At 46.7% G+C, this 12,021-nt stretch overlaps 1 protein-coding gene across 3 annotated transcripts; it reads left to right on the top strand.

Annotated features, from left to right (window-relative positions):
* The first annotated feature begins 2,753 nt into the window (after positions 1-2,753).
* On the top strand, positions 2,754-10,266 carry kcna2b (potassium voltage-gated channel, shaker-related subfamily, member 2b). 3 transcript variants are annotated; one of them, XM_086214905.1, is made up of 3 exons: positions 2,754-3,234; positions 3,997-4,160; positions 4,836-10,266. In XM_086214905.1, the coding sequence occupies exon 3, from the start codon at positions 4,951-4,953 to the stop codon at positions 6,451-6,453; it is 1,503 nt and encodes a 500-aa protein (XP_086071031.1). In that variant the 5' UTR covers positions 2,754-3,234; positions 3,997-4,160; positions 4,836-4,950; the 3' UTR covers positions 6,454-10,266. The 3 variants fall into 3 exon arrangements, with proteins under 3 accessions (XP_086071031.1, XP_086071033.1, XP_086071032.1); XM_086214907.1 differs by lacking the exon at positions 3,997-4,160 and having other exon boundaries at positions 2,754-3,027; XM_086214906.1 differs by lacking the exon at positions 3,997-4,160.
* The last annotated feature ends 1,755 nt before the right edge of the window (positions 10,267-12,021 follow it).

The raw sequence follows: 12,021 nt of genomic DNA, 5'->3' as shown, positions 1-12,021 counted from the left end.
GTGTGTGTGTGTGTGTGTGTGTGTGTGTAACCTGTAACTGAATGATCACCTGCTGCGGCAACAGCAGAGGTCACTAAGGACACGGCCCCTCCCCTTCAGCCCTCTGTCATTAGTTGGATCAGCGCCCTCCTCTCCACTCCACACATTCTCCTCTCTCTCTCTCTCTCTCTCTCTCTCTCTCTCTCTCTCTCTCTCTTTCACATGTCCTGCTGCAGAGAGAGGGGTGGAGCTTTTAGGTGTGCAGTAAGTCAACTCACTCACTCACTCACTCACCTATCAGCACGTTGACTGTCCTCTTTTGGCGTTAAACTCCTGGGTGATGATCAAGTGAATGTGCTCATGTCGTCAGCTCCATGCACAAGAGGGGACACGAGACACTTCCTGCCTTTTTCCTGTCGCGTCTCTCAACTTCATTTACCAAAAAAATTCTGCTGCCGGATCAACACCTCAAACAGAACTCAGACCACAGAGAGATGCCTCTCGACGTGCTGGCCTCCGCTCGGCTCTGGGCCGCTGCCCAGCGACTCCAATGCACCATCTGGCACAATTGAAGGTTTCCACATTAAATTTCCACAAACAGATGTTTTAGGACGTGAAATACACAACCCAGCGATGACAGCGCTCTGATGTGGTTACTGCAGTCATGAGGGTTCATTAGTTGGAAAACATTCTAAAGTTTCTCCAGGAGGTTCCATCTGGTCTGCTGGGCTGAACACAAAACTGAATCAATGGTCCCCCTCTACTGAGGCTTGGCACAATCTGAAGGTGACGGGGAACTGGAGACGGGATTAGGGAGCTAAATTGGCTGCACGGTTACTGGCCGTCGAAACATCAGATTACTGAGTGTTCTTTACAGGACAGGGAGCTGCATGAGAGAGAGAGGAGATGAATAACGTAGCTGTCGTTGTCAAATTCATGGTTTTGACGAAATCTAAAATACCTGAATATTTATTTCACACATCAGGTGATGCGAGTATCAGAAAACGTTCACTCCTTCAAACATCTATTCATTCATTGCGTCATTGTGCTTGTTTGCTGAAGCCTTCCTCTGTAAAGTGCCTTGCTCATGAGCTGGAGACCGGTTTGAGTTAGTGGACGGTCAGTTGGATTGTGAGGCAAGAAAACAGTTTGACCTTTGAGAGAGAGAGAGAGAGAGAGAGAGAGAGAGAGAGAGAGAGAGAGAGAGAGAGAGAGCAAGGATCTATCCTGAAAGAATCAAAAGTATTTGTTTTCATTTCAGCTCAACATTAACGAACACAGACTTGTAGCAAATGTCATTGCCACCAGAATTGTTGATGCTAAAACTGTAAGTTTGAAGCGAGACATTACCTCATGGGTGTGACTCACTCCTGCTCTACAAAATTCAGTCCCATTTGTGCTTTTCTCTGAATGCGCCTCACTCAAACCCTTGTCCAAGTGTGTTTCAGGTTATTGCTGAGGTGGACGATGAATCACAGTGGCGCTCGGGACTGAAGATCGGAGGCTCGGCTCTCAGCTCCGCCTCATTTACATTCATGGTTGATGAAGATTTAGAAGTTCCTGGCCATCAATCAGCCTGCTTCTATAAAAGTGTCAACACTCGCTAATAGACGTGGGAAACTTGTTATCAGCTCAGGGCAGAGTGGCCCGCTGCTGCGCTCCCCCGGGCTCTTTGTCATCACCCTAATCAGCATTTTGACACTTTGATTGGAAAAGGATTGCAGGTTGTGGTGAACGTGTTCACAGCCAGCACAGAGAGGCACAGCAAGGACAGTCCATAGGGGGGACATCTATGTTTATATATGCTGTGCGCAGGTGGAATTCCTCATCAATTAGCTGGATTTTTTTATATTACATGAGTGATTCTCTTCTTCTAATTTTTCTACATGTCTGGGCTTTCACCTGTCCCTGTTTCAATCTGTGCAGGAGAGGAAGGTAGAGAATAATCGCTGGAAACTCTAGTATCCTGGATGTTGATGACTGCATTAAGAGCTGTTAGCATGAGTCGTGTGTGTGTGTGTGTGTGTGTGTGTGTGTGTGTGTGTGTGTGTGTGTGTGTGTGTGTGTGTGTGTGTGCCTGCATGTGCTTAATACGTCTGGGCAGCAATTAGAGTGCCCTGATACAGTACGCAGGTCTCTAAATGATCAGCGCTTCGTCATCGCCTCAACTAATTGTAGGAGTCTGTTTCTGCTTCATCGAGTCTGACTGCTCAGTTTCAGCCGCTAACGAGACAAAAATCAGTGTACTTTGTTTAACGCCCTTTGAGATGGGAAACAATGGTTAGCACGACTAACTGCAGGAAACAAGCACAGTACAGACACTGAAAACTGTACGTTTACATGACAAAGTCTGAATTTTACCCAGTTCACTCAAAAACTGCTGATCCCATCCCTGATCTTCGAACTGGGCCTCAGCCCAGGGCCTGGTTGTGGGTCTCATGGTTCGTATTGAGTGGGAATGACAGGTTTGATGAAACCACCCAATACTCAAGAGAAGAAGTGGTCAGATTAGTTAATTTATTTATGGTTACTGCAAGTTTGCCGTGTTCTTCACGGTGGTCAACATTGTGCTGCTCTTTATTGTTCCATTCACCATACAGGACGACGACTGCCTCAGGAACCCGGGTGGAACTGCAGGAACGCCCATGGAACCTTTTCATGAAAGTTACAAAGCGCTTGGAGGTGATTTGTGCCGCCAATCAACCTGGTTCGCCGTAAAACGCATGAACACAAACGTCATCAAGCTCATCAGCACGAGCTCGCGTCGGCAGCCACACCGAACCTCCGGGAGGTGGACAGCAATCCTGACATTCCTATCAAAGTGGTGAAGTCCAACTGCACGCCTGACCTGGTTTTCATCTTCTGTGTCAAGATAAATGAGCGTTTGGTCGAAACCTGCTTCCACGCTGCTGCTGCCCCTTTAACGTGGAGCGCCGAGGACGCGGGCGTCGGGGAAGGGGGAGCGCGGAGGAATGGGGCGAGGCGCGCCACAGGCTCTTAGTATGCGCCGCGATGCCCAACTGCAGCCCACGCATCTCCTCCACCATGGTAAATTTTGGTGAAATATGAGAGCCACGCGAGGAGCCGGCAGCTCACTACCAGCTGGTCGTGATGAGATGACACAACCGCTGGACGTGTTAGTCAAATGAGGATAGAAGGACAGATATGAAGGAGCAGACTCACGACCTCGAGGCAGGTTTAAAGAGGAGACTAACTGGATAAAAACACATGCGTCTGCGCACCAAAAGAACCAGGGTGAATTCCTGCATGCCACTCTGTGAGATGAAGCTGTGGTCCGACAGATAATGCTATGCTGCTTTGTTTAGTGCATGTGGCTGTCCGTGATCCACAGGAGAGAGCTGCAAACGGCTTGAGCATGTTTGGCACCTGCCACTTCAAACTAAATCACTCTCGCTTGCCAATCAACGACTGACATTTCATTTTTAACGACAGAAGTGCATGAACTCGGTTGATTTGGCTCCAATTTCCTGTTAAAAAAAAGAAGGAAAGGTTGTAAGCCATTAAAACGCCACCAGAGGACTGCGTTATTCCATAGAATGGTGAAGATAAGCCTCCTCCATCTGAGGTGCATCACTGGTGTTTTCATGTGGATATTCCCTATAAGAAAAAAGATTGTGGAATTTACACTGAGATAAAATTTAATACTGAGCTAAAACTGTGAGATGTAAAAAAAGAAAAAAGGGTGGAATATGGACATGTGGGCGCATCATCCTGACTCCCCGCAGCCTCCCCTCTCGCCTGCTGACAGGCTACATGACCACCTTCGCTGCGTCCTCTTGCAGTAGCATATTGTGAAGTGGGAATGACACATTTTTGCTGATGCCAGTTATGCTTTCACTCTGTCCCCACCGCATCATCATCGTAACCCCCGGCCGACTCCAACCTGTAGCCTAGCCGCATCTCAACATGTATCTGCTTCTCGGTGAGGTGAGGGAGGCAACTCCTGCATCCTCATCCCTTGTCCCCTCTCCCGCTCCCCCTGCTGCGTTGCTGCAGAGCCTCGGGTGATATATGGCTGGCACGCCTGGCAGAAAGGAGCTGCTTTGACTGGGGGTGGGCTGACTTTGGACACCTCTACTCCAGACGCCTCTACCGGGCCCTTTGCATATTAGACATTCCGAGTCAAGACTGAGAAGTCTTTGGAGGTCCAGGGACAACAGGTAGGACCGAGCGATCTTTACTCCTAGGCTGCAGCTTTCAGCTCGTCACTCAATCTCTGAACTGTAGATGCTTCTATGGATTTTATGCTGTGAAGCTGAGAGCAGGAATATGTCACTGGCTTATGTCAACAAGTTGCAAAGGCAAATATCCCCGAAGGTAACTATTAATTTTGGAAGTTTTTTTGGCTTTAGGAGCAAATACGGTTCAGAAAGAAAGGAAATTCATCTCGCAGATTGTATGGAGCACTCAGCATATAATCAGATTTGTTGGTTGTAATTGCACCCTGTGAGAGCTGATACAGTATTGCTGGGTAGCATATTGATCCTGCGATGTGCTCATATGAGAGAGAACTCATAACCTAATACACAGAGACACAACGGAGCCAATGTGCTCAAATGGTTCTGCCCAGCCGCCCCCCCCCCCTTGTTATTTTCAACTGCCCCATGCTTTCCTGTTTGCAGGAAGGTCTTGAAATAACATGTTGACAGGAATTGTGGTATTATTAGTCAGAGAAATGAGTGTTGCTACAAACAAAAATAAATGGTTGAGGCTTCTAGGTCTGAAGTTTAAACCTGTGAATGCAGGTCTTTCATGTACGTCCTGCACGAAAGACACAAACCCAGAATGTGACGTGCTAATCCCAGTTTTTCTCTTGGTTCTCTTGTGTCCTTCAGCTCTTCGCTGCCTGACCTACCCGGTCACACCCCCTGGCGTGTGGAGCTTTCATCTTCTAGCGGCCCAACGTGGCCCCACCCTGTCTGAAAGCTGCAGGTCCCATCGCCCTCCAGCATGACGGTTGCTACCAGCGACCCTGCAGATGAAGCAGCAGCACATCCGGGTCAGCCTCATGACCCGTACGACCCAGAGCCGGATCACGAGTGCTGTGAGCGGGTGGTCATCAACATCTCAGGCTTACGCTTCGAGACGCAGCTCAAAACCCTTTCCCAGTTTCCAGAGACCCTCTTGGGTGATCCCAAGAAACGGATGAGGTATTTTGATCCTCTCCGGAACGAGTACTTTTTTGACCGGAACCGGCCAAGTTTTGATGCCATTCTTTATTACTACCAGTCAGGAGGAAGGCTGCGCCGGCCTGTGAATGTCACTCTCGATATTTTCTCTGAAGAGATCCGCTTTTATGAGCTAGGCGAGGAGGCTATGGAAATCTTCAGGGAGGATGAAGGTTTCATAAAGGAAGAGGAGCGGCCTCTGCCAGAGAATGAGTTTCAGAGGCAGGTGTGGCTGCTGTTCGAGTACCCGGAGAGCTCAGGTCCAGCTCGCATCATTGCCATCATCTCTGTGATGGTGATTCTTATCTCGATTGTTAGCTTCTGTCTGGAGACGCTGCCACTTTTTCGGAATGAAGAAGAGGAGTCGTACAATTATCCATACCAACCCATGTCCAACGTTACCTCCAACTATGACAGCTCCACATATTTCACCGATCCTTTCTTCATTGTGGAGACCCTTTGCATCATCTGGTTCTCATTTGAATTCCTTGTCAGGTTCTTTGCTTGTCCCAGTAAAGCTGGATTTTTTGGCAACATCATGAACATCATTGACATCGTGGCCATCATCCCCTACTTCATCACCCTGGGCACAGAGCTAGCAGAGAGGCCAGAGGACAGCCAGGCAGGCCAGCAGGCCATGTCTTTGGCTATTCTCCGTGTCATTCGTCTGGTCAGGGTGTTTCGTATTTTCAAACTCTCTCGCCACTCCAAGGGGCTCCAGATCCTAGGACAGACTCTGAAGGCCAGCATGCGCGAGCTGGGCCTCCTCATCTTCTTCCTGTTCATTGGTGTCATCCTCTTCTCCAGTGCTGTCTACTTTGCCGAAGCAGATGAGCCACATTCCCAGTTCAGCAGCATCCCCGAGGCCTTCTGGTGGGCAGTGGTTTCCATGACAACTGTGGGCTACGGAGACATGGTCCCAACTACTATTGGTGGAAAGATTGTGGGATCTCTCTGCGCCATTGCGGGCGTGCTGACCATCGCCCTGCCTGTACCTGTCATCGTATCAAACTTCAACTACTTCTACCATAGAGAGACTGAGGGTGAAGAGCAGGCGCAATACCTGAACATCCCCAGTGTGCCTAAAGCCAGCTCAGCTGACGATCTGAAGAAGAGCGGTCGCAGCGGCAGCGGATCCACTCTCAGTAAATCGGACTATGTGGAGATCCAGGAGGCGGTGAACCACAGCACTGAGGACTTTAGACCAGAGGGCATGAAAACAGGAAACTGCACCCTGGCCAACACTAACTATGTAAACATCACGAAGATGCGCACAGATGTATAATGAGAGCCACTCAAGACGGCCAACTTAAACTGGGGTCTGCAGAGACTGTAACTGGGGATGAAGGTGTGACTGCACTGCCCCCTGTGTGGCGCCCAGTCTGGGAGTCCAGGACAGATGAATTGGAGAAAAGGTTATCAGGGAGAATCTCCTGTTCTCCCACATTCAAAGGGACCAAGAGCATATCCTAGAACTGCCATCCATCGTATTTGAGACATAATCAGCGCCTGCATGGAGTTAGTCTCGTGACAGTAGTCGTCCTGCTAGCCAAATAGTAGCCTAACCAGTAATAATCCATTTTAATAGTGTAAAGGAAGTTTCTATCTTCCTGTCTACTGATATTTTTAAATGTTACCAGTTCACTTGTGATTACAAACAGACCATACTGTCAGCATCTGCTGCACTAACTGCCAAGGTCGTGACTCAGAGAAAATCAGAATCACAGCTATACTGTCAGCTGGCTTGAGCGACAGAGACAGAAGGTGATATGCTTTTGGACAAATGGTCATATGTTGCTTTCTCGGTGAGAGAAAAAGCCTCGTATAAAGACCTGAGTGCACTATTCCATTCCTCCCTGGCCAAGAAAACCATCGGCCTCTTTAGAGACGACAAATAGACAACCGTGCTGTAGTTCTGAACCACAACAGCACACCAACCGCTTTTATCCTTGACGGAACACAAGTGGATATACAACATGAACACTCACCAAGACTTTGCCTTTCTCTCCAGCCGGTGCAGGCTGGCAGGTGGACAGAAGAAATGTGTCTCTGAACAGAGTGAATGTTTATTAATCTGTCGGTACATTTTATTTGTTGGTATTAATGTTGGATGAGTGTGTGCTTTGAAATTCTCAGACCCCTGTAGAAGGACAGACAGTGAATATTGTCTATATCGTGTTCTGCGTGAGTGCCTCGACTTCTCCATCTTTTTTAGGCTCTACCTTCAAGTGTCTCGTTAGCCACACAGGTCCACTTAGTTTGACACCACTGCCCAGCATAACAGATGCTGTTCCTGACTTCATAGCATTCCATGTTTGTAGAAATGGATAAAACGAGGTGAAGGAAAAAACTAAGGTCAGATTTTTTTTGTCAGCTTTTAATTTTTTTTAACCCTATAGAGCAAAAAAAAAAAGTTGCTCACCTGTGTGGCTGGTCAGGTAAGACCGTCGGCCACAACCACAAAACAAAACGCTCCTGCACGCTGTCCTCGGCTGCTTCAGTACCTCAGACTGAGACGAGAACGGAGTGCGGCAGCTTTTTGTTCAAAGTTTTATCACTAAAAGTGTTTACTGATTTTCTGAAGATCCAACAAAGTCCAACCTGGTGGGCTGACATGAATTCAGGAGACTGTGGAGGCCCATGTAGTGCCGTACCAGCAATGCTAGCATTATATTAATGTAGGAAGTCTGTGGTGAGCTGATGTGCCGATTCTAATTGGCTGATGATTTAACATCAGTTCATCCTGCCGTGTCTCGTATTTGTCCCCTGAAAAGAGTTTACTCCCATCAGCCTCTCAAAGACCACAAATGAATGAATGAGGGCTTCATGTCGAACACACACAAATAACACAGGAAACAGCAACAGCAAAAAAAAAGAACAGATGAAAACACTTAAAAACAACTGAAACAATATTAACATGTTTGAAAAGGAGTCGGAAGAAGCCTCGGCTTATTTATTCCTACCCCTTCTTCACTTCATAGTTAATTAGTGACTAGTTTAGTTAACATTCCTCTGTAGCCTATCCTATTTTTTTAATCACAGACACAGCTAACGAAATATATTTCCCTGTGTTAACAATAGAAAATAAAGTAAATGAACAATGTGTGAAAAAACACTTTCACTGGACTTTAAAGCATTTAAAGTTTCATTATCAGGTTACCAAAGACAAATGTGCTGCCGCCTGCTTATCTTAGATTGTAAAAGACAGAGATCTCCTCAGTATTTATTTTGTGTAACCATGCAGTCTGAACAATCATTCCGATCTCTTGCAGATCCAGTCTGTGTAACCCTCGTCAGACGTGCTACTCTGCTACTGTAGTGCTGCATGTGCATTGAAGTATTCATTGTAGCATGCATTAGTATGAATAAGACTTATAGCAAATGGACTCAAGTATATTATAGGTACTCGTGTTATGTGCAATATATGAAAGACAAGTGTCTTGCTTTAGGTGTGTGTGTGTGTGTGTGTGTGTGTGTGTGTGAGAGAGAGAGTGAGATGCTTTACATATGCACCTTCTATGCTACTTCAGATATTCTTGAGCTTCAATCCACGTGACGCCGGAGGGAAACATGAGAAACAGACGTTAGATCACAGGAGAGGGGAGTCCTGAACAGGAGCTGCTGAACCTGCAGCTCACACGCTACTAGTGTGTGTGTGTGTGTGTGTGTGTGTGTGTGTGTGTGTGTGTGTGTGTTAGTGTGTGTCTGTCAGCCTGCAAAGCGGATGCACAGAGATTCAAACAGTAGCTCAGTCAGAGTTTTTGTTCAGTGGGACTTTGAGTGACGGGTCTCCAATTTATTCTGTCGGTGCGTCACACTCGGTCTGTTGTGCTGTCGTTGTATGAGGGAGTGAGGAGCATGCAGCTGGCTAGCAGTTATCTAAAACAGTGCTCAGTGTATTCTAGCTCAGTGTTTACAGTCTGTGTATATACTCAACACTTAGAATATCTCAAAACCATAAGAAGACACTGTGAGGTCACCAGATATCACAACTACAAGCATGTGTTGACTTTTGAGACGAACTATCAGCCAAGTCAGGTGAGGAGAGACTTCAGAAGAAGGAGGAGACGTGTAATATCGTTTCATCAGTACTGCTCAAATTCTTCTGCCTTGATGTGTCCTTCAGTGTGCCGGAACACGTATGTAACTTCATGTGGCCTGAAAGCTTCATCCAGACTGCTGTGTATTAGAGTCTTTCTATCATGCACACTACTGAAGTGACTCTCTCACTCAACACAGTAACATGATGAACACCTGAACCCTGTGTGTTGTACTTCACCAGTGAGAAGACTCCAGAAACGCACACAAACTGACTTCAGAACAGCCGCTATGCTCACACTGCCGGTGGACGTGACGGACACCTGTGGCTGTATCACGCGTCAACAGAGTGAGCGGATGTTCTGCTGGTGACAAACTCACGCCGTAGCCATGTCAGCCATGTATCTAAGAGCTGCTTTCGATGATGTCTTAAATGCCTAAAAGCTTCAGCTTCATAATGAGCTTCTGCCATGTACAGATTCTTGTGTAGCAGGGAATCCCAGTGTAGGCTCGCCGGACTCATCGCACCAAGGATGTATTGTTATCTCTTGGGTTTGAAACACTCCAGGGACAAAGAATGAACATGTACAAAAAACAAAAACATCCAAAATATAATTTCTATGAGAGCTTTACTGTGTCATCAGACACTGGATGATGTTTGTTCTTTCACTGTTTTTTATTTGAATGTGATCATTAGCGAACCCAGAGCCTCATTCAGTGACTGGAGACTGATGAGAATACACACTTGATAACGTTTCCTCTGTGAGTGTGTGTGTGTGTGTGTGTGTTTTTCTGTGTCAGCGTGATCGTCTTCAGCTGCCCGGCTGTTCCGTGGCCTCCACTCAGCGTGGTCTATATGCATCATGTCTGTATAAAGAGAAGCAAAGTGAAAATAGTCCATGATGACACACGGATGAACTACAGATCTGCTCATTGGTCATTTCCTTCAAAAGGACTTTGGACAGATATAAACGGCTCGAGTATAGAATGTCTATAAGGAACATTCAGCTGTAAATTTGAAAATGAATCATATTGTTCTTGATGATAATATAATATATGATATCCTCAAGCAACTGTGGTGTCTTTTTTCATGGAATGTGTTTCACCGAGGAATGTGTGTGAGGGCGGATTATAGAAAACTGGTTGTTTTTTTAAAAAATCCGACAGCAAAACGAAACATTGCAGTGGAACTCTTTATCCTCATTGAATATTCATTTATAAAGAGAGGTTCGCCTCTCTGCGTCACAGCTCTGGTCTCCCAGCTAAAAATGTGCCATAAATGAGTCACGGGAATGTTCTGCTGAATTGCTGTATAATGTTTAGAAAGCAAACGGACATTCTCAGAACATAATGACAGGGTACCATGGTCGAAAGAGAATCTAATTTTTCCTTTAAGAGGCAGAAAACATAGAACTTTCCAAATAAAGCAGAGCTGGGAACCAGGATCGCTGAATGACTTGAGCTAGTGAGAAGGTCCGTTCTGACATGATGTTTATCATGTAGAGAGACTCCTGTCATGGAAACGAAGCTCCTGTCCATGCAAGCATCGCTGGTTCTCTGGCCGCAGCAGAAGGAACATTGTTGTTGACCAGAGGTCTTCAGCTCCTCAGTGTTTTTGTTTCTCTTCTCTACTTAAGTGAATCGAACGCTGTCTCTGGTTCAGAGAAAGTTAAGTGGTCTATTTATAAGAGCGGGGAAGAGGAAAGTGAGGCAGCAGGAGTGAGCAGAGAGGGACGTAAAACGCTCCTGACTCCCGGTGCAACACAGAAGGACACGTACAAACATCCTCCGAATCAGGGCCATTTAGTGTCTGACACTCCCGTCTGAACGCTGCTCTCTCCTCTCCATCCCCGCGCTCTCATCACTGCTGCTCCAATATTTGCCCTTCTCGTATTTCATTTCCCACACATTTTCTCTGATGTCCTCCTTTCCATCAATGCCTCTCTAAACACCAGCGTCATGCCCGTGGGCTCCTCTGCTCTCAGGCCTGTATTAACAGGAGCCATCTCGGGGGACAGCATGTCAGCTAAGGACACCAGTCAGGCCACCTGCCACGCTGATCCACTGGTTGATTAGCTTCATTCAAGCTCAACATGCCGGTCAAACTCACTTATTCCCTGAGTCTCACCGTCCGTGGGAGTTGTCTGACTGGACGCTCTGCTGTAGCCATCACTAATGTTGTGGCTGCCAGCCAGTGGATACATTTATCAGTGCTGTGGGTTAGCATAGGGCTAACTGGAGGTAACCCTGCTCGGTCTGCACTCACACACTCCGTCTACGGAGAAACACAGACAGCTAAATGAGCATCGAATGTAAGATGTTCATTTATATGAAAATATGATGCTCTAGTTTTAAATCATTTATGGCGGTGGCCAAAAATATAAACTTGATATATTAACAATGTCGTTTTGATGGACATGAGTGTTTGTGTGCTGTATAAAGCAATTCCCAAGTGACTGTCGTTGTGAACATTAGCCCACTGCAGTAACGGCTGATTTATAACCTCATACACACCACACCTAATGGCCTGTCAACCTGAGCTTTCTTCATAGCAGAGTGGGTTCCACAGGGGAAACCGTGTATGTTCAGCTCATGTGTGGGGGTGGAGGAGGGGAACCCTTCCTCATCACTGCTGTCCCACCAGAGGAAGCCCCCTCATATTTACCTGTTCTATTAATAGCACACATGGATGGTTCCCTCTGTAAGGGGAACCTCCAGCCTGCCTTTGGCTTTAAACTGTTAAACAGGGGAAGCAACACTGACCTGAGATTTAAAACCTGTTTTTAAAATGTCTAAAGTTGGACGACAGGAAGGA

This window comes from Aulostomus chinensis, chromosome 9, assembly GCF_037954235.1.
Source record: "Aulostomus chinensis isolate RoL2024-O1b breed Wild chromosome 9, RoL_Achi_v1.0, whole genome shotgun sequence".
Taxonomy (NCBI): domain Eukaryota; kingdom Metazoa; phylum Chordata; class Actinopteri; order Syngnathiformes; family Aulostomidae; genus Aulostomus; species Aulostomus chinensis.
Note: the sequence above shows the minus strand (reverse complement) of the source record. Positions and strands in the feature narration are given on the sequence as shown.

Bases quoted from the DNA above. Each gene is read 5' to 3' on its own strand.
- kcna2b (XM_086214907.1), top strand. From the start codon at position 4,951: ATGACGGTTGCTACCAGCGACCCTGCAGATGAAGCAGCAGCACATCCG.